We start from the raw sequence: 27,901 nt of genomic DNA, 5'->3' as shown, positions 1-27,901 counted from the left end.
CTTTACTTTCTTTTTTACTTCAAGTTGAGAACATAATTTTGTAACTGTTTGGTTAACCAAACAATTCTTCAGAATTTAAAATTTTACTTCTATATTTTTTCATTAGGCTACAACAAATTTTCTGATACTGCTAGTTACTCACTGGGGCTTTCTGTGAATTAGTTGTGACCATCTGGCATACAGTTGCTTCTGGTGCAGATAAAAATACCAATGTGTAGCTCTCACTCCACAACTGCCTGGAAATGTCTACTCATTGACTCATTACTTACCGTAAATATAGAAGAGAATTTCTCAAAAAGCCGATGTTAGCTGGAATGTTTATAATAGGACAGAATCATTGCATGTGGAAGAGCAACAGGACTCTAAAATTTGTGCAACAGAAGATGTGAGGAGAGAGAGTTACTCACCTCCCTTTCTTGTCACTGTGTTGATTAGTAGAGCTGCTCACAGCAACCAAACATACACATTGCAGGTAGCCTCCACTTCTCCTCCCACCAAGCACTAACTTTGTTGTTAGGGCACCAAGGGGCCACCCCTGCCCCCTTGCACAGAAACTCCCAGCAAATGTAGGTAGGACTTTACAGATGAGAGAGAGGAGAGGAAGCAAAGATACGCAGCAGAACAAAAAAGATGTCAGGAACAAATGCAGAAAAAAGGCAGAAATTAGGTGTGGTAACTGTGTTTCCACATGGGACTCCAATCACCCATCTACCCAAAGTGAGGAAGTTGTGGTTATGACTGAAGGTGTGGCTGTCTTGTTTTTTCCCTCAGCCCAGGCTCTGCTCTGCCCAAAGAAAGCGGTGCACCCTACTGCCTGGTCAGCATAGCAGGGAGCTAGCTCACCACCCAGGCTCTGCAGCACCCAACAGGCTTCCCATGGGCTCCTGAGGCAACTGCTGGGGACCATGGGCCAGGCGGGGGACATGGAGAGCTGCTGGATGGCAAGGCCAGGCTGCAAGAAAGTGTCCCACCGGTGCGGAAGGGGACACTACAGTTGCATTCACACCATTTTGTTTCAAATGTCTCCCTCAGCAGTTCTGCGTGCCCTTAATTTCAGAAGTGGCCTTACTCCACTTTACATTCTGATAACCCCAACTATAGGTATTGCAAGGCCTTTCTGTGTTACTGCTGTGGTGCTTTTAAGGAAAGGCAGTGCAAGTCTATCTCAAGCCTTTGAGTGACTTGGAGTCCCATCATAGTAAAAGTCTACTTGCACTGTGGTTTCAATTCTGAAAAACGGTTAATGCCAGTATTGCAAAATCTATATAAAGCTTTTTTCAATACCCCCCTGCCACCACCTGCAAAAAAAGGGGTTATATATTAAAGACTCTTTGTCTCCCTCATCAATTAAATAGATTTCCCAACTGGAACTCCCAAGCTGACCATTATTCTTATGAGGCAAAAAAAGAATGTGTAATAGAAAAGCCTGCTTGTTCCCAACAAATGTAGCTAGGAACATTTGCACTAGAAACATTTACCACAACAGCGAAGAGCTGGACTGAATAAAAGGTGGTGGCTTTTTTATAACTACTTCCTGACACAGAGTTCCCCATTAAAATGAGAAAGCAATCTGTTCCCCAAGACCCTGGTCAAAACTTGAAAAAATGACCAGAGATTTAACCATAAAATTCCCAGTGCAATTAATGGAAGATGTGTGCCTAAATTGCCTTTACAGCTTTTAGAACCTCAGACTATGTCTACTGCTTGGTACTACACTTGCAATGTTTAGGTCAGGAAAAAAAAGTAAGTTTTGGGTGGCTGTTGTTTTTTTTCTTCTAGAGGCAGGACAAACAATCCAAAATAAAGGCTGTCAAAGGTACTCTTACTATGTAAATTAATTTTATTCAAAACAGATTAAAAAAACTTACAAAGCTTGCCTAACTACATGAGGTAGTACATGTAGCAAAACAGAAGGCAGAATATAGTATTCTGAAATACGAAGAATACAAATAAGTTTACAAGTTGGAAGGTAATAAATTCAACAACAGAAACAAAAAATACCAAAAATAAAGTTTAACAGCTTTTCAGTCTTAAAGCACCAATACACTTTTCATAGAAAGAAACATAGTATCACCGCTACATGTTCTTCATATACCATAATATGGTAAAATTAATGCACAAGGTTGTTCACCATAGATGAATTTTTAAAAATGGTGAAGCAACAAATGACATAATCGTCACTGGGCTCCGCACCACTATACTTCCTGGCCTGCAGGAGTATTTGCCAGGTCATGAGGAGCAAGGTTAGCCTTTGTTACTATTTTCTTTAAGATTTTCTTGAACATTTATCCTCATATTAATGTATAGTATACGGATACCATGCACAGCTTAAGGCCTCAAGCTTGCAAGTTGTTATGTATGTGTACAATTCTACGTTTTTGCTGAAACCCAATTTAGGTAAATTGAAGGAGTCACATGGTAAAAATAAAGCATGTATGTGTGCAGAGCTGCATTGCAGAACTGATGGCTTATTCCTTAATTTCAGGTTACTCCACTTCTCAATATGAAAATTTTCTCAGATTCTTCAAGGTTATATATGTCTACCTCTCACTCACACATCCCAAGATAGCTGAATATCTGTGAAGGACTGGGCCATAATGAATTGGTTATTTGAACTAAAGAGCTTAGCAGCATCCAATAAACATTTTATTTATTAACATATTTAAGAAATAATAAACATGAATGGCCCAGTCTCTTAAAAATATTTCTTTAGAGGAAAACAAGCTAATATGAGCCAGGACTTCCCTATATTTTATGTTTTCCATTTTACTTCAAAATAGGTATTTGTACTTATGATTAGTGTGGCATTGAAAACAGTCTAGCTCTTCATTTATGCTTGCACAGCTAATGCTACTGTAAATCATCAAAAAGTTATATATATTTTTATTTTACTTGAAGGCATGATTTATTATATTGAATTATTGGGATGGCTTCTTTTATGTACATTGGAAATAAAAACTCAGGCCTCCCTATGGTATAGTTTTAAGGTTACTGTTAGTGGCATATATAAAGCACCATACAATAATATATTCAGATGAAGAAAACAAAGAACATTTATGAGCTTTGAATTAACTGTATAGGAGTAACTGCTAAGAAAATATAGCAATATTTAACACAGGATTCAAAATAATGTTATATATCATTATAGATTTTCAAATGAATTTTTCTCCCATGTTTACTTTTACAGATTTTTTTCATTAAGATATATATGTAATTTAAACTTTTTGGTGGAAAGCAGTATACATCTTCTGTACAATAATGTTACAGCTTTATACAAACTTCAGTAATTATATGAAATGGCCTTTATTATTCTCTTCCAAGTGCTCTGTTTTCACTTGCTTGTTTTACATTTTACTTGCTAGACTCAAACAACAGCAAATACTCTGAACGCCTTGCTTCCTGGAGGATTCTGTAAACTGAAACATAAAAACATTCCTGATGTTACTTTTAAGACTGCAACACTCCAATGACTCCAATTTTCAAATTGTTAAATACAGTTCTAGGATCCTGCGACTCTTCCTGTGACTACTCATAACTTTAACTATCTAAGAATTTTTTTTAAAGCTGTTACAAATAAAAATTACAGAAATTTCAGATTAATTTTTCTTCCAAGCGGCTTATTAGGAACAAATAATAACATAAAAAAATTCAAGTAATCGTTTGCGATGAGGGATTCTCGTTTAAAGGATAAAGCTCTATTGAAGCAAAATACTAAAAAACGTTTTTAGGAAAAAGAGAAAGCATGTATCTTATGCTCACTATTCCAATAACTATATTCGGATAGAACTTGCAGACCTAGGACATCACTTGTTTGTTAGTTGCTTATATTTAATTGTCCCATTGTTTTCTCTTTTGCAAACCCTGTCTGAGGCGTATCAGGGAATGAAAGGGAAATGGAGGTGAAAGTAAGGAAGGGCACAATGAAACAGGTTGCCTGCAATGGCATTACAATCCATCTTCTTCTGCTTCACAGAAAACTTGCATGGGACTGTTTTCCAAACCGCTGACCTTCCAAACTTTACCAAGACGGTAAAGTACAAATAATGATTAAATTTGCAACACTTTTCCTGGCTACATCTCTACTCAATGAGAAGATTTAGATGGAGAACAAAAGTGTCAGTAAGGAAGCACTCTTTCTGAGGGAACTGGATGGTCATGTGGAAAGGCCAAAGAATGTGTAAATTAAGTCACCCACTAAGCAAAGGAAATCTGTATTTTACAAGTTTTCAGGTTTGTTGAAAGGTTTGAGGGAAAGATGCAGGACATTCCCCCACCCCCAATTAAAAATAAGAAAAAAATACTCTATCTTTTCCTACTTCCAAGTTCTCTACAGAAACTTTTGGAGGTTTTTTCTCACACGAATTTCTTGGAAAGCCTATAGTTTTACAGGTTACAATCATTCTTAGCTTTACAGGACTTAAAGAGTGGTACAAGGTTTTTTTTAAGGTAATTTCTCTTTTGTCCTTTACATCCTGGAGAACTCTTTCCGGGATTAAATTTAATCCGCAACATGTAGCCATGCGTTATCATCACAGAACACTGAATACAACTAAATGAACTTTCACAGCATCTCCACATCTTTCAGAAAAACACTGTTAAAAACAGTCAAATCATTAAAAAAAAAAAAAGAATTAAAAAATATGTTTTAATGATTGTGAATTTTAGTGTTTGTGAATATTATTTATGATCCAGGCTCACTGGTTCAATACCATGTAAATCAGTAATGAACATTTCATCATGAACGAATGAACTTGCATCAGCTACTAGTCTATTGCAGATCCTCTAACTTGGACAGAATAAATCACTAATGTTAATTTTAAAAAAATCCCAAAGAAAGCAAAGGCAATTTTCTTATCAAATATTTTGTTAGTTGCAACAGAACCAGGAAAGTAAACAAGAGGGTTATTTTATTTCATAAGCAGCTTTTTAGAGTAATGATTTATGAGCTTAGAGGAGGCAGGCAGCTCTGGTACCACAGCTTCTCCAAAGTCACCACAGCTGTTACACAAGCTCTGTAAATCATCCATGTTGGCCTATTTGGTTTCTAGCACTGCCCCAGGTACAAACAGACACAATACAAGACTTTGTAAATCTTATCGAGGTGAAGGGTAGAGTGTAATCTTTGAAACTGGGCTCTGTACCTTTCTGAATATATCCCATTTTGAAAGGAAGCAACGTACACCTTTCTTTTGTCTACTGGCATAACGTCAACATAACCGCCCTGGTTGCGGACTACACCAGCATGTACTGCTGCCCGGCAGATACTGGATATCTAAGAAGGAATGAGGAGAAGATTAGTTTTCATTCATCCTTTTGTTTCAAAACTGTTTAGAAGAAAACTAATAAAGACATTTAAACCAAGTTCTAGGAAACATAAAATAATTATATTTATTGCATGACTAATTTTATTAATCTTACAGTATTTAAATCTGTTTCATAGCAATTGCCATTACTGAAACTTGGTTGGATGAATCCCATGACTGGAGTGCGGCTATTGATGGCTACAGGCTGTTCAGAAGGGACAGGTGAGGAAGGAGGGGTGGAGGGGTTGCCCTCTACATCAACAAATGGATGGAGTGTGAAGAGCTGTCTCTGGAGAATAGCCACGAGCAGGTTGAAAGCTTATGGGTAAGAATTAGAGACCGAGGCAACAAAGGGAACCTTGTGGTTGGTGTCTACTACAGGCCACCCGATCAAGGGGAGCCTATTGATGAAGTCTTACTCCAGCTACAGGAGGCATCACACTCGCAGGCTCTCGTCCTGCTGGGGAACTTCAACCACCCCAACATCTGCTGGAAAAGTAGCATGGCAAGCTGTAGGCAATCCAGGAGACTCCTGGAGTGCATTAAGGATAACTTCTTAAGCCAGATAGTAGACAGCCCCACCAGAGGGGATGTGATACTGCACCTGATGGTCACCAAGGCAAGTGAGCTAACCGGTGACGTCAAGATTGGAGGCAGCCTGGGCTGCAGTGATCACGCACTGGTGGAGTTCACAGTCCTGAGGGATATGGGCCAGGCGAAGAGTAAAGTCAGGACCCTGAGTTTTAGGAAAGCAAACTTGCAGCTCTCCAAGGAGTTAGTCAATAGGACCCCGTGGGAAACTGCCCTCAGGGACAAGGGAGCAGAACAGAGCTGGCAGACCTTTAAGGATGCTTTCCACAGAGCACAAGAGCTCTTGATACCCAGGTGTAAGAAATCAGGAAAGGAAGGCAAGAGAGCGACATAGCTGAGTCAAGACCTGCTGGTCAAACTAAAGAGCAAGAAGGAAATGCACAGGCAGTGGAAGCAGGGACAGGTGTCCTGGGAAGAGTAGAGGGACGCTGCCCGGTTGTGCAGGGTTGGGGTCAGGAAGGCCAAGGCACAGCTGGAGCTGAACTTGGCAAGGGATGCAAAGAATAATAAGAAGGGCTTCTACAGGTATGTCAGCCAGAAAAGGAAGGTCAAAGAAAGTGTACCCTTCCCCCCGCCCCCCCCTGATGAGCAAGACTGGCAAACTGGTAACAGCAGGCGAGGAGAAGGCTGAGGTACTCAACAACTTTTTTGCCTCAGTCTTCACTGGCAACCTCTCTTCCCACACCTCTCAAGTGGATAGACCACAAGAGAGGGATTAGGGGAGGAAAGTCCCTCCCGCTGTAAGAGAAGATCAAGTTCGTGACTATCTGAGGAACCTGAACATACATAAGTCTATGGGACCTGAGGAGATGCATCCCAGAGTCCTGAGGGAATTGGTTGATGTAGTTGCCAAGACACTCTCCCTGATATCTGAAAAGTCATGGCAGTCAGGTGAAGTCCCTGGTGACCGGAAGAAGGGAAACATTGTGCCCATCTTTAAAAAGGGTAGAAAGGAGGACCCTGGGAACTACCGACCTGTCAGCCTCACCTCTGTGCCTGGGAAGATCATGGAACAGATCCTCCTAGAAGCTATGCTAAGGCACATGGAGGACAGGGAGGTGATTCGAGACAGCCAGCATGGCCTCACCAAGGGCAAGTCCTGCCTGACCAACCTAGTGGCCTTCTATGATGGAGTGACTACATCAGTGGGCAAGGGAAGAGCTACAGATGTCATCTCTCTGGACTTCTGTAAGGTCTTTGACATGGTCCCCCACAACATCCTTCTCTCTAAATTGGAGAGATATGGATTTGATGAATGGACTGTTCGGTGGATGAGGAATTGGTTGGATGGTCACATCCAGAGGGTAGTGGTCAATGGCTCAATGTCCAGATGCAGGTCGGTGACAAGTGGTGTTGCTCAGGGGTCCGTACTGGGACCAGCGCTGTTCAAAATTTTCATCACTGACAGTGGGATCAAGTACATCCCCAGCAAGTCTGCAGATGACACCAAGCTAAGTGGTGCCGTTGACACACGTGAGAGATGGGATGCCATCCAGAGGAACCTGAACAAGCTCGAAAATTGGGCCCATGTGAATCTCAGAGGTTCAACAAGGCCAAGTTCAGGGTTCTGCACCTGGGTCGGGGCAATCCTCAATATCAATACAGGCTGGGGGATGAAGGGATTGAAAGCAGCCCTGCTGAGAAAGGCTTGGGGATACCGGTGGATGAAAAGCTGGACATGAGCCAACAATGTGCACTCACAGCCCAGAAAGCCAACCGTATCCTGGGCTGCATCAAAAGAAGCGTGGCCAGCAGGTCGAGGGAGGTGATTCTGCCCCTCTGCTCTGCTTTGTTGAGACCCCACCTGGAGTACTGCATCCAGCTCTGGAGCCCTCAGCACAGGAAAGACATGGACCTGTTGGAGCGGGTCCAGAGGAGGGCCACAAAAATGATCAGAGGGATGGAACACCTCTCCTATGAGAAAAGGCTGAGAGAGTTGAGGTTGTTTAGCCTGGAGAAGAGAAGGCTCTGGGGACACCTTATTGCGGCCTTTCAATACTTAAAAGGGGGCTTATAAGAAAGATGGGGACAAACTTTTTAGCAGGGCCTGTTGCAATAGGACAAGGGGTAATGGTTTTACACTAAAAGAGGGTAGATTTAGACTAGATGTAAGGAAGAAATTTTTTATAATGAGGGTGGTGAAAAACTGGAACACGTTGCCCAGAGAGGTGGTAGATGCCCCATCCCTGGAAACATTCAAGGTCAGGTTGGACGGGGCTCTGAGCAACCTGATCTAGTTGAAGATGTTCCTGCTTATTGCAGGGGCGTTGGACTAGATGACCTTTGAAGGTCCCTTCCAACCCAAACCATTCTATGATACTATGATTCTATGAATTATGCCAATTTATAGCAGTACAGACACTTCCTCTTCAAAGATCTCCTGCAGCATGACCCCAAAATCATTTATTTCAGGCTGTATCAGTTCAAGGATGAGGAACGTGTTTGAATTCTTGAGCCTTTCAAAATGAAAGGCTCTATCAGCCTTCACTTCAGCAGCAGAGAGGGAGTAAAACTCAAACCTTAGTCCCATTAATTATTAGAGAACAGGAGATTCAGTTTAACCTCCAGCCAGAGCCAAACAGGGGAACTGTAGAACAGCAAAGGCACGTTGCAGTCATGTTTCTAGGAGGATGTCCTACCCCAAAGGTGAGAGATAGACTGCAATAATTCCATCTCTAGGTGCAAAACCTCAAACAGCAGTGAAATGATCCATATTCGAAGGGTACACAATTTCCTATCCAGGCATGGGCAAATATTAAAAGCTAATTAGATTAAAGGTATAATCTGAGCAACAAACAGAAGATAGAGGTCTAAAATTATCCCTTAGCTATGACAGTTGATTAAGGGAAGACTAATGGCTTTAGCTCCTTAACTCCGAGTGAGGAAATAGAGTCAGGAGGTAAAGACTTCAAAATTGCTTCAAAAGAAGAATTTTTAAATCAGGGACTAATTCCACAAACTTTACACAGGCAAAATTCTCTGTGAAGTTAAGAGCATTTTCATCTGAGTGAAACCTACATTCTCTGGCCACTAATTCCTCTCATGAACCTATGTAGCATAAATAACATCCACAGAAGGATTGCTCAGTGACAATCTTGATAATGTTCATTTAAATAATTGATTTAAACTTTCAGTCCTCTACTACTCTTTCAACATTTCAAAAATTAGTCACCAGAAGAATGAAACTTCTTAGACACAGCAGAATATAGCTCCCAATCTTCAATACACAGCACAGCAAAGTGTAGCGCCAGCTACAGTGAATCTCCACTTGAAGCCAAGTTGTTTTGTGGAAAAAGTCTTCACTACAATAGGTCTCTCCTCAACCAACCTTAAAAACTTAGCCAATATAAATATCAATAGCTGGTCACACAGACCACTATTTAAACAAGAATTGCATTTCTTCCAGTTGTAATTGGAATAATTTATATCTGTTACCGTAGCCATTTTGTAATCTCAATGCTCTATAAAATCAGGAATTTAAAATAGCAGTGATTTTCCTACTCTCATTCCAAGCACAGAACTTGCCAGTTTCACTGTTATATAGTTTGTCTTTTAATGTTATAGTATTTCTAGGAGGAAAGATTTGAAATTGTTTATGCAAAAAATCTTTTGCAAAGATGCTTTAGAATTTTTCTCTTCACACTGCTGGCTGCAGTTTTTGAAAATGCCAGAAGGGGTGTCATTTATACTCCTCTGTACTTTTTTCTCCTCCTCCCAGGGCTACAAGACTTTTGTTATATCCTGAACACCAGCAGTCAGCTTATTTTTAGGATTATAGCATCCTTTATGTACTCATACTATGGGAGTAAGTTAAGATCAGATTGATCATGTACAATTTCAAATATACAGGGGGAAAAATGGCCTCTGCAATACAGGATTACAGTCTAAAGAAACAAAAGATGAGATTTACAAGCAATTAACTATGGTGAAGAACTAGGACACTATTAATTACTAGTACTATAATACAGTAGTAACTTTGTTTTCAGTTCACATTGGAGATATGAGAAAAGCTAGAGCTACAATTGGGGAAAAGAAAGATCAAAGTTCGTCACCTTTGTAATAGTAACCAAAAGCCTACACTTTATGTAAGTCATTACATAAGTCATTATGTAAGTCAGATAGGTAAATACCTTCATAATTACATTTGAGGGTAGCTAAGATCCTGGCTGTTCCAATGTTATTTGGAAGTTTCTAGTCGAGTAAAAAAGAAAGGAAAAGTCAAGGGATGGAGATTTTGACAGAAGAGGCTGACTATTTTTTGGAAACTATTTCCAGTAAAGGATGGAGTCATTGTTAGAGTTGGTACCACAACTGGTTACTGGATCAATGAAGTACGGCTAGGCTAATGCACAACATTTTAAAGCTAAAGAGAAGATGCTTATATGGGATATGTGAAAAAGGAGAGGTCAGAAAAATGGTGTTGATGAGGCCAGCTCAGAGGCTATTATCAGATGAAAAATAAACTGCTATTCTGATGCTGCCTTCCAGATGAGATGCATACTTTTTGAATAGATGAACAATTAAATTAGTATAAATTCATAATTATGAATTAGGTCATAAGAATACAGATGAATAAATGCCTATAGTTTTATCAATATATACATAATATAATTTTTTTGAGAAAGTATTATCTGCTTTGAGCTTTCAAAAACTTCTCGTTGGCTTGGCAATCTTCATCTAAATGGAATCAGATTCCAGTACTGATGCCATAATATTTCCTGTACTTAATAATATTATGTCATCCTGATCACACTTCCTTGAACTCTTAAGGTGAACCTCCTGTTAATTTAAGCAGAGCAGGATTTCACACTTAGGTCTATCACAACTTTCAGCATATTATTGGTATTTTACATTAGCAGCTTTATGTCACTTTCTGGAAGTCTTCATCAGAGATTTGGGTTTGGTTCTTTAATTTTGATGAAGTCACTCCAAAGGATATATAAGGCAGTATTTTTAAGTTAACATAAACAATTCATATAGCATTATATGACCCTGCTTTATTGCTGTGCTGTGAACCCTCTGAAATTCGTTACTATTTAACAGGTCATAGAATCTGAATACCAAGCTGCTTAATTATTTTCCTTCTTCAGCTACTCAGCAACATACCAAATATCTACCTCAGCATAGCAGTACTCTGCAAAGGCATTTTAACCACAAGCATCTCTCCCTCACCATCACAGGACTATAGAACTGTTTAATAGCTTTTTTACATCATATTGTTTATATTTCACCACAGCAGAGAATTATGAATACTTTTGCACAAGTATTAGGGAAATATTTCCATATATGGTTACTGAAACAAAAATTAATATGGCCAAAGTCCTCAGACGGTATGAAATTATACAACTCCATCAAATTCTTTAGACAAAAGACCTTTGTTGATCTCCAGCCCCCAGAAGGAGGCTGAATTTTTTTGTAGAACTGCTCAATCAACACCCATAATGTAGAGTCACTACTGGTAAGAGATTGTCTTTGGGAAAACATTGCCTGCTCTGAAAACAACAGGATAAATACAAACCTTAATCTCTTTAGAAATTCTTATAAGGCAACTGCAATGTGGTTAAGAATTTCTACCATATACATATCTAATGTGTGTCCATTGAAATAAAATTTTACCAAAAAAATCTGCAAGTGAAGGAATTTTCAACTGAACTATTGTAGCCTCCCCTTCTCTCTATGAAAATGTTCGTTATTTTGGTACCTTGATAATCCAGGGACTAACAGCAACAACAAAGGACAATCTCTGTACAGGCAGGTGCTGCAAGGTCATGTCCAACAGAGTTGAGACAATCACATCGGGCCTGACATGATTCAGTTCTTGGAAAGTTTTTTATTTTATTTCACAAATGAGGTTATATTGAATAGTGCTTTAAAAATACAGATATTTTTTAAATGCTTGTCAACATGACACGATTCTGAAATTCCAGAAATAAGACTCAAAAAGTTTTAGACAAAATGGATTAACCAAAGTTGAAAGGTGGAACCAACTCTTCAGCACAAGATAGGAGGAAACTTTCTTTTTTTCCAGGTCTCCCAACAAGGCAAAGCATTGCCGTGTGGAAACTCTTAGCAGTGGGACCAGCAGAGACACAAAGCACAAAGGTGGCAATGTGTTTGGGCCATATGCAGAATGAGTAATTTGTACTTCTGTCTGCTGAGAACGACACATACTACAGTTCTTATTCATACCATAATAGGTCTATTCAGAAAATAAACTAATTGTACCATACACGCAGAATAAGAGAGATTTTTGTTTTAAAGAGCTTGCAGCCTACCTCAAGACAAGAGAAACAAAGGGAGATCAACTAAAAAAATAGAAGGTATAGAGCACAAGGGGATGGGTATTACATGAAAACTCCCCCCACACATAAGTTTAGAGATGCTGGCTATATGAACCATGGCTGTAATTTATCTGCCACGGACAAAGAGACAAGAGCTAGCAGACTGGGAGAATGGAGGATGAAATAATGGGGGGCTTTGTTTCAACTGAGTTAGGGACAGTCATTGCAATGTCAAAGGAAAAAAAGAATGGGAAGAAAAAAGGGTAAAAATTCTGTGGGGCACTACTGATAAACCAAAGAACAACCCTTCTCAGGAACAGGGAGGAAAAAAAAGTTGCTGTAAAATATGAAATGAGTTTAAGAATTAATGTCTGATCAGAGCAAAGCCAGAAAAGGAGAAGTTTAACTAGATTCTCATGAATACTACAAAAATGGTCTTGTAAACATCTTTTTGCATTAGTGACATCTATTAATGTTATTTGCTTTTTATCTTAATATCTCTGCAAGATCTTCTTCATTTACTGAATGCAAGTGCACTAGTGCAAATAAATAGTCATGTGCATATATGCATACATCCATACACATATATATGCATTTTTGAAACAAAAGAATTTGCAGGAACGTCACAAAAAAACTCTGTTTTGTGGAATCAACCAAGTAGATCATGGACTGCAATTTCAAATACATTTGCTATGACAAGTGGGCAACTGAATTCTCTATATCTATGAACAAAACTGTCTGTGAATACATGAAAAACTGCAAAAGAGATTATTAAAACTGCAAAATAGATTATTCTCTATAAATACTTCACCTGAAACTAGTTCAATAATAAATTATAATACACAAAATAATCATATTATTTAGTGAAAATTTCAATAAGAAGTAACTTTAAAATAATTTAAAAGTTAGCAACAAAGGAACATTGTAGAAAATTTCATAATGCTGATACCATCGATGGGATCATCTATACAAATATAGGTAAAACACATCTGTCTATATCTAAGCTAGGTGCCCTAGGACCCTTCTGTAGGAAATGGAGAGGAATAGATGTCTCTGTTAGGCAATTCATCTCATACTGAGGTAGACACTCCGAAAAGGTCAAATGAATTCTGTTCTGCAGATGCCTATTTATCTCCTTTACCACTATACTGTATGTACGACAAACTACTATAAACATAACCTAGAATAGCACCTTCAGTGTAGATAACTACCCTGACAGCATCTGAAGTTGATAAGAAGACTCCCATCCCTAGTTTCTTACCTGTATTTATGTCCATTTTTTCCTAAAAGCAGTATGGCTGCACACATTTCTATACAATGGAGATGAATAATGAGATAGTACATCTAGAATAATTTGAAAGCATAACTCTATAATACTAATCAAAGTCATCTGGGACTTCTCCAACCAAAGCAAATACATATTCTGAAATGTTCTCCTGTGTAAGTTAAACAGAAATGGGTCTTCTTTCTCCCACAACAAGTTACAAATCCTAACCCTACAAGTCTTTTCTAACTCACTGGGAAACTTTGGCTGTAACCTTTGATTGCAACCACAGGACTGAAAGAAAATAGTCTTCCACAAAATGGACTATCACTGCATCTATTTTCAGTGCCCCTCTCAAACGCATTAAGGACCCAGTTCCACATGCACAAATCAATTTAATTCCTGAATTGGAAGTACTTTTCACACATGTAACACTACTCACAGACAAGAGTGTTTTCGGGACAAGTTACTCAGGTAATCTAATGGACATTAGTTAGTTTCAAAATAATGATGAATAAATATTTGCATATTATTTTCACACATTTCAAAGTGCTGGAAAGTAGTGAAAATCATCACATGACCCAGCTGGTTGCCATACCATCCCTTACGACAGCTAAAAGACAGTTAAAACATACAGTTGACTGGCAAAAATGTGAACTGCTCTCTCTGCCACTACATCCTGGCTTCTCCATAGAGAGATGACAAAGGAGAGGCATAAAAAAGAACTTTCTTTTCATTATTTCTACCCACTTCAGAACTAAACATTATGTAGAAAAGACAGGGAAAAAAAAGTTGTCTAGGAAACAGAACGACCAAAAAAAAAATCACTCTGTTAAAATAATATGACAACGTGAGATACTGTACACAAATATATCAAAATCTTGCTGAAAATATTTAGCTATCTAGACAGATAAGAAATATCCAAAATAATGAGACTGTGGACATTTATTTTCAGAATAATTTTTTTTGGCTGGTTTAATCTGAGAAGTTATGGTGGCATCAGGGTCCAAAGAGCCAGGGTCTAAATGAGTATACACTGCCAATACTGAACAAATCAGTGGGAATTTTGATAAAAAATTGAAAATATGGGTCCAGAGACTACTGCAGTCTATGCTGAGTCTTCAAATAACTTTCCGTTATCTTCAGCAGCTGAGTACTACTAACTTAAATGGGAGCCTCTGAAAAAGAACTTCCAAAAAAACTGTGTAAAAAATCAGCATATGGAGGAAAACTGGATATCTTTATTATATCTTATTATCTTTACATTATAGCTTTTCATAGGATTTTATATTTTATTATGTAATGCAATGTAAATCACTATACTTACATCGGAATAAATTTGTGTTCCAATTACACGAGCATAGTGTGGATTTGCCTGCATACAGTTGCGAGGACAATACACCCTGAAATATCAAAAATAAACCACACACAGTTAGGAAGAACGATATCAGAGTATTACTATATCATATTCAACATCGGCATTATTGAGTATAAATCAATTTAATGATGCATACATATGTGTCCATACTGATAGTAAAAGGCTGTCAGTTCTTGAGGCTTTGACAATATGTGTGAAAGCATTGCTGATGTACGTTGTGCTTCATAAGAAAGTGCTTGAAAACATACCTCAAGAGGTCTGGTCTTCTCCCTTTTGGATGAGCAGATGGTGTTGTTCAACATATGTGAGGCCAGTAGAAAAGCCAGTGAGAAGAGAGACTGTTCAGTCTTATATTATTATCTGTTTCTACAGCATCCTATACAAACTGTACAGTTGAATACCTTCACAGGAGAGGCATATCTGAATGGGGACCTGCTATGATGCTGATGACCTGGTGATGCAAGCCAATTTAGCAGCTTATAATGAGGGTGAGCACTTGGCATCTGTGGCTAAAATGAAAAACTTTGGAAGGTAATGAGATTCCTAGCTGATTCTAGGAGATCAGAAAGCTACTGAAACAAAGACTGTCTTTATTCAACTGCATTTTGTTAACCTTTGAGAAAAACTCTCTCTGTGACTTGTGCCTGCTATAGCTCCAAAATGCACAGGAAAACCATGTGGGAAGCTAACAGTAGCATAGAAGGTATCAAGCATCTTGTTTGGTAATTGTGATATGCCACAAGGAAGAAGTGCCAGTCAGCTCCGGATCTACTCTGAGCTGTTTCATTTAAAAAACGGGTCATGCCCTAATGGCTTTGGAGCCACCCTACACGGGGCAGCCCAGGGCAAGCGTTCTTCTCCAGGACGCTATCCATGCTCTAATTGATATTCGGCATGTCACACCACTTGGGCATGCTACAGTCTTACCAGATGGGTAATTAAAACAGGCTGATGCAGCTAGGAAAGAGATTTTCGTCTGAAGGAAGCAAGATGTCAAAGAGACCTTTTGAAGACCTGCTGATTTATGATTAGGGCATGAGAGGGAAAAATGAGGTTGTGCAATCAATGCCATAGCTGATTACTGCTTTTAGCTCCTGAGACTACATTTTCAGAATTAAGTTAAGAGCATGCACACAATCTTGAATGAATTGCTGCTCTTGTGAAGTTCCTTAAGTTGATGCATCAGAATTAATCAGTCATTTTAACCTTATTTTTATTTTTAAATTTTCTTGAAGACAGACCCTATTTTCCTCTTAATGAAGCTAGTTTTAGTTTTAATAATGAAGAAAAAAAGAAAAAGATAGAAATATGAGATTGTAGCCATCCATTCCTGCATTCCACTCCTTTGCTTACTTCTCCGCATCTTCCAGCTAGAAAGCCAGGAGTCATAGCCAAACACCAAAAAAGTCTACGGACCCAAGTGCTACACGAAGGGATGTTTTCCTAGCAGTTCTGGCTTTGTACTTGCTTCCTGTATTGGCTGTAGAATTGCTATGAAAGTAATCCTGTGGATATCTCCAGCTTAGCTTGCGGTAATTCATGCTACAGTGTATTTACCTTTGACTCATCTATGGCTTTAAGAACTGTTACCAATTTCCTTCCTCAAAATACTGCGGCACAGGCTCCTTTCGAAGAGTTAAAAATGTAGGCTTCAAAGAAATGGTGCATATTCTTAAAGCTGTTAACTGACCTGCAGACCACACCTTACCTTAACAACACGTATTTCAATTTTTTTGCAAACATATCTGCTCACTCTATCCTCCAAAACTCCCAAATGAGTTGATAACTTCTATGATAAATACATGTATCTACGATAAATACCCGTGTCATATCCTTTTATTGTATCTGTTTTACAGGCAAATAAACTGAAATAAAGTGCATCTTGCCCAAGGTGCATAGATTTAATAGCGGACAATGAAAAAGAAAAATGCATCTTACTTCGCACTCTTTGGTTTAACAAACGATTTCACTAAGATTTGCCAAGGGACCAAAGAAAGATCTTTATGGGCAAAAGAAAGTGAGATTCTCCTAATGAAAAAGCCTGTAGATCATCTTTACTTATCTTACACCAAAGACTAAAATATCAGTAAAACATTTCTGGCTTCACTTTTACAGCTACTGTTGTCACCTTTATCAATGACAACTATAGATAATTAGTAACTGACAGAAAATATGACAGCACTTTGAATTAATAAGACTCAAAGAATTTTACCTTGGGCAGTGTGAGGCTGGTTTTTGAAATGGGCACAATTGTTCCACTGTTGTTTCACAGGTGATAGCTTGAACTGAAGAAAGTAAAACAGAAATGAATAAATGTGTGCCATTTAGAAAAAACATAACTCAAAGTAGTACTGAGTTTACAAGAAATAAATGCTAACCTGTTACTTTAGAGACAGTGAAGGAGTTAGCAGACTGGTATTTTCTGAAAAAGAAATAATAGGCATAGTCAGTAAGTAACATCTCTCAATGATTTCTTCTAGTGAGAATTGTTATTAGAGAATCTAGAAAAAACCTCAAGACATTGTCCCCAATCAATTTTAACTCACTGCACCCCCTCTCCGCAGTTGTGAATCTATTTATTGCAATGACACATTTACTTTGTATTCCCAGTGAGTCTGTCTGAAAACCAGGAATGCATCTTAAACTCTTTCAGTAATTTCATTTGCTAAGAGAGTAAGTGTGCTAGGAACAAATTACACAATCTATTTGTCCCTCAAAATGTAGCAACCAAAATCTGTGGCTGAGAATTGCTCACAACCATCCGTCTACCAGAAGAGATCATTCATTTCCTCCCAAAGGTTCATTCCTACAAACAGCTCCAACACTGAGAGTTTCTCCTGGCAGCCTTTTTGAAAAATTTCATTAAATTTTACTTTTGGATCTTGTGTCTATGTTTATGACCAGTGTCAATATAAACCCAGTATAAAATGGTCTGTTTTTCTCAGACAGACTCAGTACATAGGGTACTCAGATGTACCTGTTTCCTGTTGTTATATAAAGTCAGGTATATACATTCTGTTGTTACATTACAATTGATAAACACTTCTATTTTACTCCTCTTTATCTCCTATTTTACTCCTCTCTTACTCCTTTTTTAACTCATTCTAACATTTTTCATCTGTAACAAAGAAGCTGATGATGCTTTTGGCACCCATAAAGTTATTTCTTATTTAAAAAAAAACCAAGGAACTGATTCCCTATCCACCTTTGCAGCAAATTACTCCTGTGTGCTCCATAGCACTGCAATTTGTATTCAGAAACTGTTTGCTTGCATTGGTTTATTTAGTAGTATCGCCCACCAATTTCACATTTGCTCATTTATTGGATTCCAATTTGCTTTCATGGAGTTAGCTCATACTTCTGTTGCCCTAGCATTGTCAAACACTGATATGGGAATACTTCACTGTATTCTATTGTTGATTAGCTTGCTGAGATATTGTTAAAAATGGTATTCTATACTACAAAAATGCAACAGTTGAAAAAACATCTGTATTAGCAATCCTGATTATAAATCAAAGGAGCTGAAGATTAGGAAATTTGCTGCATGTTGCACTGACATTCCCTTTTCTGCCTTTCTGGTTTGCAATATGCACTAGAGGTGAGATCCCCTTCATTTCACCTATTCATTGAATAGATACATAGTTTATGCAAGGCTCCACCTAGAGACACTGGTGATAGTCAGGTAGCTGCAAGGGATCCCCAGCTTTATTGATGGGCCTTTCGAAGGTTGAAACTTTGGTAAACCATCTTTATTTATCTCAAAGACTTTGATTTATATACTGACTTATAAAGCTGATGCCTGATCACAGTATTTTGTAAATTCACTCTAAAAGGTGATGTCCTAAATACTATAGGACATTAATGAAGAATTATGTCATCTGTGCGCACACATTGAAGCAGGAGTTTCCTGAAATATACTTGTAGATAGGAAGATATAGATTTGGTCCTTTAACAGTCTTTTATGTATAAGGCATCTAAATTTTTTTTTACAATATCTGAATCACAAAACCAAAACCAAAATGGCCATTACTGTTCAGCAATGATACAATTATCCATGCCCACAGTGAACAAAATCAAGTGTTAACACCTCACTCTGAGTTCTGATTCTCAGAGGATAGGTGCTAAACACACTTTGTAGACTGGACACCTGTACAGTTTTGTCTCAGATGGCATAGAAACACAGAGATTTCAAGTGATGGGAAATCAATTCCTTCTAGTTTGAAGATTTTCTACAGTTTAACTACTCCTACATTTGTAAGAAAGCTGGCTCCTAGTATGTTAGTATTGATATAATCAAGATTTACTTCTCTCTTTGTCTCAAAGTATTTAAAAAAGAGAGATTTGTCTGTATCTTCATTTTTAGGGGGGGTAACTTAAACCACAGTCAGCTCATCAGATGACCCAAAGAAACTGATATCAATGCCTTAAGTGCTACCCAGGTAGCCCAAATTATAGGCCACTGAATTTAGTCTACCTGGTCAGTGTTTTTCTCTATCCTGGATTAGGTAAATCTGTTGAAAAGAGAAATTATGAAAGGCGTCGTAGCATGTGGCATTTGTTTGCACAGCACAGAGTGAGAGCACAGCCTCTAATGATTACCTATCTCCTTACCCTCTGGTTCACACCTGAGCCAAATATATCACTCAGCAAAATTCTGTTTTCTTTCAGTTCGATATTACCCATACATTAACTGTTACACACATACTACTATTACACATATACTAACTATAGACAGAAATAAGGACAGCAATGTACATCTCTGCAGAATACATTAAGATATAGTGAAGCGTAATTTGCAAATACTAATAATATCTTAGATTCAAACATACTGATATCAATGTTGTCCTATCATTGGATAATTACGTAAGGAAACAGCCAAGTATTCTCCACTTTAATACACTGTTTTTCTGGTTTTTCTTTTAGCATGTCAACAAGTACTTGGACCTGTTTTCACATACCAGTCTTAGGGCAAGCACCTGAACAGTGTAGTACACCTCCAAATGACACTTCCACAGTATGCGATATTATTCCATCACTGGCCAATGCAGAAATTGTGCAAAATATTGGCGCAAAATATCATATCTAAATTGTGGAATTGTGATGAAACCATTAAACATACAGGAAGAGGTGTATTTTCTACTTGCTTCATATTATTCATATGCACAGTACAAGAGGGTCACTTCCAAACACAAACTTGAAAGATTATTGCCTTGGTAGCTGTCATAGATTACTATGTCCATGGGCCAACCCTGGAAATATTACCAGCTTTGTCCAAAACATGTTCAGTGCCAGTATGTACTAACGCTTACAAATGAATTAACTGAATACTCCAAATATTGAGATTATTCAACTACAAATACTAACTTACTGCCCAAGTGATTTTGTAAATTATTTCGCATCATTATTGCATCACTTTTCTGTGCACCATTAGACACTGGCTAAAATTTCAGAATGGATACAATACCTGTATATCCACATGCCTTTTTATAGTATTTTCATATTCTTTATGGTAAAAAGTATGAACAAAATGTTATTACGGTGATATATTTTGTATGAAATAAAAAGAAACAGGTGAAAAACTTTCCATACATTTTAAGAAAACTTACCCAATTGACTGAATGCCATTTCTGTAGGACTTGATAAAGTAATTTTTCCTTCCTTGCCTAGTGACATCAACCCAACCACCTTCATTGTCTAGGATGCCATAATGTATGGCAGCTTTACAAATACTGGATTGCTGAAAAACAGAGCAGGAAAAGCAGTGCCATGTCAGACAAAGCCACTATTTCACATTGTAATTTATTTGTGAAAAAATCAGGTTTTAATTACAATGTGTCATTAAAAACTTGGTAGATAATCTATTAAGTTCAATGTGGTCTATGTAGGTATTATTTCAAATTAAGAAAACACCACTTTGCCTTACTCAGAGACAAACTATACTCACTTACAGTATATTGGTCACAGTAGCTGTTATTTCCTATAGTGTTTTTCAGTTCTAGAGAGTAAATTATATATTTTCAGCTAGTATTAAGCTTACACAAGTAGGCCTGCCTTACTGAAACAATTTACATGAGTATACCCACAAATTGCTGTTTTTCTCCTTAAGTCGCACCTTCACGTATTTACACCCAAATATGCAGACACAAAACTTCTATTTCTGTGCATGTATAAGAAGTATGAAATACATTTGGACAGTACACGCAGAATAGCAGATACAAACTTAGATCATCTATCGGCTAATGCCATCTTAAACATTTGGTGTAAGCTTTTATTTTTGGTGAATATTGATAAATCCATTCTTAATATATTTTAACTAGTATTCCAACAGAAAAGAAATTTCATTAAACAATCTACTGATACAAAATCTAATTTTAAAAAGTTTACCATTTCATAATGTACACTTCCAATAACTTTGGCTTTGCTATCCAAACAGCCAGCAGGACATTCATACCTAAGAAAATAAAACACAACTTGGTCTTAAATCCTGTGATTACAAAAAGGGAAAATATTCCAGCTCACATACAAATATAGCCTTTTATAATAATCTCAGAATGACAACTGTAAAATTTACCATACCTATTGCAAGTTGTTCCTTTGCACTGATCTCTTAGCCTTACTTCACATGAAACAATCTGAGCTAAAACAAGCAAAAAGCAATTTCACTGCAATGAATTCAATACTATATAATTCAAATTTGTTGACCACTTGCAAATCAGGTAAATTCCTTACACATTTGCTGTGTGCTTATTACTTCATTTTTCTCACTGTCATCACTGCCTGTGGAGCCTGAAGGTGAATGAGTTCTCGGCCGGCTTTGCGCCGTTGCATCCTGGGCTTTGGATCGCTGCCGTTCAATCTCATTGGTTTCCTCTTCTGGTTCGTGGGGAGAATAAGGCCTTTCTGAATCCTCTGTTTCAGAAAACGGGCAAAAAATAATCTCTCAGGCAAAAAAGTTCAGTGTTTGTGGAATGTAAATTCCTTACTATGTTTTGGTAACATGGCTTTGTTCTCAAAAAATGGGGGATGAATACAAGCAAGAAAGCAAGGAAAACTTCCCACTGCTTCATAAGATGAAGACCTCCAGCTTACCAATACACCTCAAGTATCTTTCTGATGCTGAAAAAAGGTAGAATTTTTCTAGCCCAGGCAGCACAACGGAGGTATGAAAGTGCTCTTAACACTCCTGTTTTAGTATCTTCTTTATGTCATCAGAAAACCAATAGAACAAAGGTCATATTTGTTTTATACATTTGAAGAATTTTACCAAGTTCATAGATAACTTGTAATTAAAGAAGATGATTTCATAAAAACATACTCCTGAAAATGAGGCCCTTCTGTTCATACATAATGAAAATATTTTTGAAATACTCATCACTGAATCTACATTTCTTACTTAAGCAAGAACCATAAGGAAAGTATTTGGGCACATTGGTGCAGCTTTTATGGTCCATATGAATAGATGAATAACTTTCAAAAGTTACTAACAAAAATTGCTAAATTACTTGTACACAGAGTAAAACAAAAAGAAATAGAAGCTTCATAATATGCTGTGTTTCAGTGCTATAAAATATGAATATGAAAATTGTAAGAAGTTAATAATCATCCTAGCTAACATTTTAATTACTAATGTCTTCTAGTCTTGTTCTTGATTTTTCTTATAGCAATGCACATGGCTATGTCTCTGAGATAACATGTTTCCCTATAAACAAATCACAGCATCGACTTCCACTATAATTACAGAAAGGCATACAAATAGCACACAGCGACAGTCTACATCTTTGTGTACTGAAAGCCCTCAATCGGCACTTAAATCAGCAGGAGTTCAGTACATTCCACTCCCTCTGGTGAGGCTCGGCCTCACGTATCATAAGTACATGACCTCATTCATCATAGTAAAGTAGGCCCCTACCAGGTCTCTGGGCACATGCATAATATATTCTATTCCACTATGTTAAAGCATAATGAGGAAAGAAAGCAAAAGAAAGGTTACATTTCTCTGCCCATTTATAGTTGTACTGTTGAAATAGTACATACCTCTGTAACAAAGATTTTCTCTGCAACCTCCTCCAAAACTAGGGGGACATGCGGAACAAGGGCGGCCAGGTTTATAAGGAGCGTGACCCCACCAGTTACCCCTTTACACACACACACACAAAAAAAAAATTAGCAAAACATGCCTTAATAAATGAACATTTTATCATTAAACAGCATTTAGTATGTGGACAAATAAATGATGAAAAAGAGCAAACACTTAGACTATAACATTATTTTGATATACCAAATGCACAAGAAGTAATTGAAAAGTTCATGAAGAAAAAACTGAAGTACTTCTGTAAACTGATGTAAGATCTTTTTAGATTAGCGTAGCACCGTAAGACTAAATTCCTCAATTACATGAGAACAGTCTCTGCTCTCCTAAATGGAATATTCTATAGAATTTTATCTTAACCATGGGCTTCATGTTACACATTCCTTACAGTCACAATAGGTAGATACATTTATTTTTCAGACAAATATCAGACTACAACAAAGAACTCTGATGTTGTATGCTAAAACACAGGCCAGAAAACTGAAGCTCTAGAAAATCACAAGAGCATTTGCTCAGCCAAAGGCTGCCTTGCGAACAATGCTCTACTTTGTAATAGTACAAAAAATAGAAAACCCAGACTGATTTCCTTTCAGATTACTTCCTGGATTATTATAAAGTATCTTGCCCGCTCAAGATATTACCGGGTGTCAGCCTACTTACTTAGGAGAATAATTGCATACAAGATAGACTGCTTTTGGCCAAATCTGTCCCCAGATGTTCATGTTATGACACAAATTAATTGCACAACCAATTCTGCTACTTGTAGCCCAAACAACCTATGGAAAAGGAAAGAGAAAGGCATGTGAAAACTAAAGCTGATTAACATAAAATCGAAACCATCTCCAAACTTCAACATATAAAACTCAAATCACAGAAGTGATGTTATATTCCCCTCTGTTATAAATGGGTTGAAGTGACCTAATTACCACTATCAAAAGGCCATTCAGTTATATCCTTATTAGAAAGAAAAGCATTACCTTGATACAAAAGATATGGCTCTCATTTCATATAAATGGTCTAAGCATATGTTTGAAAGTGTAGCAAAATATTTACAAAACATAATCTGAAGAACTTATTCTTGGAATTACAATTAATAGATGATTGTGAGTTAGAAGAAGTTAGGTTCCTATGCCCTGGAGTTCTCAGCCAACCTAAGGACCCAGAGAAGTTTAGATTGGTTAGACTGAGAGAATAGGTATTTGTCAGCAGTGAAAGGAGGTAACATAAACGATAAAACTATTCAGAAAAAACCTCATACACTGAAAAGACTCCAGTCATGGATTTTAAATGAATATGCTTTCACGTCATTGCAATCTAAGGTGGCTGTGCTCCTTTATTCATCTGTTGAAACCACTTTCATTTCAGATCTCAAAATAATCTGAACGACAAAGGCTGGAACATTCAAATTAGACAAATATGACAGGTGCTAAACTTGTATTAGTTCAAGATAAGCCAACTGTGTAGTTCCAAAAGGATTTATGAGTTGAAAGAGATAGGTACTGTGAAGAATTAGTACCACAAAGAACTAAATATATTTATTGTAGAACTCGCATGTAATGGATAAGTGTAATTATAGGTATTTTTACAGAAATGGTAAATAAGAATATGGAGGCAATTCTGTCTTAAAATTAGATACAATTGTAAATTGTGCTAGTAAACAAACATAATAAGTGTTTAAAAATTAATCATTTTGAAGTTTTCTAATATTATATTGAATATTATACGTGGATTTTAGTATAACCTGAGGATCACATATTTTCCATTCACTGAAAACATGACTGGTTCCCCTCTGGAAAAATTCAGGCTAGATACACAGATTTCAGAAGTACCAAATAAATTAGTTCTTATGCAATTTCAAAATCTTGCTGAAGTTAAAGCAACGTGTTAAAAACTGTGGTTTGATCTGAGGAATTCACCTAAGAAAACCTTTTTTTTAAAATGTGCTGTTTCTTCAGCATATTACAGAAAGGACTACCAGCATACCAGCACAGACAAGATTATACAAAGTGCACTGAGCAGTAACACTTAGTACTGGGTTTTGTGAGCTTTTTCCTTAATCCTGTTAAGGAAGTGATATTTATGAGGATGAAATCTAAAGATTTGTATGACAACCCTACTCTATGTCACCAATACCCAATGCTTGTAACTATGGAGTCTAACAACAACAAGCCCCTTTTGTGCTTTAGTGCTATGGTATATACTGCAAGATCAATATGTTCTACATGTTATACAGCAAACTAACTGGAGGTCTTGACCACTCTTTTCCATAGCCGACAAAAAACAAACCCACCTACATACCTGTGTGTAATGTGTACAAACAGGACCAGAGCATTTGTATGGACAATATGGGTTGCATTCATGAGGATGGGGATACGTGAAATCTCTCACTTCATCATACCATGCTTGGACATGAAATGTTGGAGGTCTGTACCTATGAAAGCCAGTAGTAGTCTGTTAGATCATTCAAAAGTTGTCGCTTCTGTCATTCTACCTTTAAGCAAATTTTGTTAGATTAAAAAACAAATTATAGTATAAAACAGTATCTTAAACTACCTTCCCCAGTGTGCCCCCAAATTCTGCCCAATTGATGGAAGAAGGCTTGCAGGCCCATGCTCCCATAGACAGGTTTCAGCCCACGACTCTGCAGATCTCTCCAGTTCTGTGTCCCATGTCTGAAATTTGAAAGAAAAGAAAGGGACATCTTCTTCGAAATACTTGGTTGGTATCTCTTATTAAAAAAAAAAAAAAAAAAAAAAAGGATTGTCCATTTTTCAAGCTTCTGTTACTGGGGCAGAAGACTGAAGAAAAAAGCGAGACTTGACAATTGTATGCCCCATTTGTGTTACATAAGAAAAAAAATGTTTTCACCAAGAGAAAAAAAAAGTTTTAATCCCTGCACAGCATTCTCTTTAAAAGCATGTGCAGCCATGCTGAAGTGAATAAAAGACAAATATGAAACTGAAAGGCTTAGTTCAACTTTCCAAGCTAAATTAAGTGCATTTTCTGTCTTGTGAGATTTCTTTTTAGTAATAGGCACTTTTCTTAGCCAAAAGGGTATTATCCAACACACTTTCAACATAAGGCTTTATTTCCTCTAAACCAATAGTTTATTTGAAATGAAAGTGCTTTTCTCTCCCTTTTCTATAATCAGCTTTTGTTGAAATAATACACAGTGCAAACACAAAATATGAAAACTAGAGTAAGGTTGTCATTCATTGGTTTTATGGCTAGGTTGGCAAAAAAGGAGGCATTCATGTTAGTAAGAGGCATACTTAGGGCAAGTTAAAGAAAAAGATTATGAAATATTATCACAATTATTTATCCTTATTTTTTATTCTTTAAGGGACATGGAAGAATAGCCTTGTAGCTGAAAGGCAAATGCAAGTTTCTTTCTTTCAAAAGCATACTAAAAACTACTGTTCTTGGAAGAAATTATACCATCCTGTGTATGCAGAGTTTTTACTGCATTAAGCTGGGGTTTACTCAAAGTGGTCCCATTTGTGCAAAGTATCCATACCGCTGCTTGATTTTTTAAATCTCCTGATAGTTGCAGAAGTAGTTTCCAGATACCTGACTCTCTGATACCAACGCTCAGGTTAGGAAACTGAAATATTTCCAGGAAGGAAACACATTTCTTGATAGAAGCTCAATTATTTCATCATAAGTTCAGACTAAGTTTCTTAGAGTGAGACTGTCTTATCTAAATGACAGTAATTCAGTATTTCCAAACCCAAATTCCCATGCAGACACTGGAGATCGTGTCTACAAATTTTTGGCACAGATTAAAGGTAAAAAAATCCTTAACACAGCCAAAGAATACAGAAATATAACAGACAAATTCCATGTGCTAGAATTTTTTTTGGTATTGATTTTGACATGCAGTTTTCACCTTATTAATCAGATTACTCATTAAAAACAAATATGTCCTTGGTTATGTAAGACCACGATTATGTAAAGATGTTAATATCACCCAGTTTAATCCTAGAATATCTGTTCTTGGTTCTCTTCTTCAGAAGACTCTAATACATTGAATTCCATTTTGTCTGTTATTATTATATTATCTGCAAATAAGAAATTTACAGGGTACATTTTGACTCCCAAAATGCAACATTTATTTTGAAAGAATTACTCTAACAGTATTATAATGACAGAATAAAGCTTTTAACCCACATATGGATACAAAACCCACTGACTTTAGGAAACAGTAGGAATTTTCTATTCACCCTAGTGGGCCTGTATTTCAACGTCATAAGCTGTAACATTCTTTAATCTTCATATGAAAATATTCTAATCTTAAATAAGAAAGTTTTATATGATCGCTTGTATAAATCTTTTCCTCTTCCCCTTCCTTGTCACACCATCGTAAATAATTCTTCTTCCTATTGTAACCATTGTAAAAAACAAAGATTAACACACTTCTTCCACATACATATTTTTTTCTCATAAACTGTAGTACAATTGCTTCATCATTCTACAATGGAATCACGAGAACGTAACATTTTAAAACAAATGCCACAAAATATTCTCTTGCAAAGCATCACTCCACATTTTCAACTCTGAAAACAGCAGTCATGGTTAAATGAATTGTACTGTTGTGGGGTCCACGCAACTTTCAAAATATTTTATGTAGCTATTTTAACTGAAATAATGATTTTTTGGAAGATGAGAGCTAGGTAGTCAAGAGTAGCTGCTTGAATCAATTCCTCAAGCTTGTGAAGTAGTTATCTTTAACAAAATTTTCTTTTAAAGACTGATGAAAGCTATGCATGACAGAGCCATCCAGAACTCTGCAAGAATAGCCTTTTGATGAAAAAATTAAATTCATTGTTAATCCTCCTGACAGATGAACACCCACACTCCAAGGTATTGCTGAGATTGGATACTGCCTTCAAAAAAATTCCTTCTTCTTTAACTGTTTCTCTGTCTTCACCCAAGCATAAAATATCGTCTTCACTCCCCACTGCTTGCCCAGCCAGAGATAGGCACACTTCTAGG

General features: G+C 37.1%; 1 protein-coding gene across 4 annotated transcripts in view; it reads right to left on the bottom strand.

The window, feature by feature from the left end:
- Window positions 1-1,868: 1,868 nt before the first annotated feature.
- CRISPLD1 (cysteine rich secretory protein LCCL domain containing 1) overlaps window positions 1,869-27,901 on the bottom strand; it is a 48,374-nt gene continuing 22,341 nt past the window's right edge. The window contains exons 2-14 of one of the 4 annotated variants that reach the window (XM_075494838.1): window positions 25,460-25,578; window positions 25,205-25,337; window positions 23,567-23,682; window positions 22,852-22,952; window positions 21,547-21,726; window positions 21,394-21,454; window positions 21,202-21,268; window positions 20,424-20,554; window positions 17,196-17,239; window positions 17,030-17,102; window positions 14,767-14,842; window positions 5,142-5,272; window positions 1,869-3,416 (exon numbers count right to left, since the gene is read on the bottom strand). In XM_075494838.1, coding sequence (XP_075350953.1) covers window positions 3,365-3,416; window positions 5,142-5,272; window positions 14,767-14,842; window positions 17,030-17,102; window positions 17,196-17,239; window positions 20,424-20,554; window positions 21,202-21,268; window positions 21,394-21,454; window positions 21,547-21,726; window positions 22,852-22,952; window positions 23,567-23,682; window positions 25,205-25,337; window positions 25,460-25,578 — 1,284 coding nt within the window. In that variant the 3' untranslated portion in view covers window positions 1,869-3,364. Of the gene's footprint in view, window positions 3,417-5,141; window positions 5,273-14,430; window positions 14,629-14,766; window positions 14,843-14,910; window positions 15,088-17,029; window positions 17,103-17,195; window positions 17,240-20,423; window positions 20,555-21,201; window positions 21,269-21,393; window positions 21,455-21,546; window positions 21,727-22,851; window positions 22,953-23,566; window positions 23,683-25,204; window positions 25,338-25,459; window positions 25,579-27,901 lie in introns of those variants that run through there. The other 3 variants (XM_075494834.1, XM_075494837.1, XM_075494835.1) reach the window with 3 other exon arrangements.

The sequence above is a fragment of the Mycteria americana genome, chromosome 2, assembly GCF_035582795.1.
Source record: "Mycteria americana isolate JAX WOST 10 ecotype Jacksonville Zoo and Gardens chromosome 2, USCA_MyAme_1.0, whole genome shotgun sequence".
Taxonomy (NCBI): Eukaryota; Metazoa; Chordata; class Aves; order Ciconiiformes; family Ciconiidae; genus Mycteria; species Mycteria americana.
The sequence above is the reverse complement of the archived record's forward strand: the minus strand, read 5'-3'. Positions and strand labels throughout refer to the sequence as shown.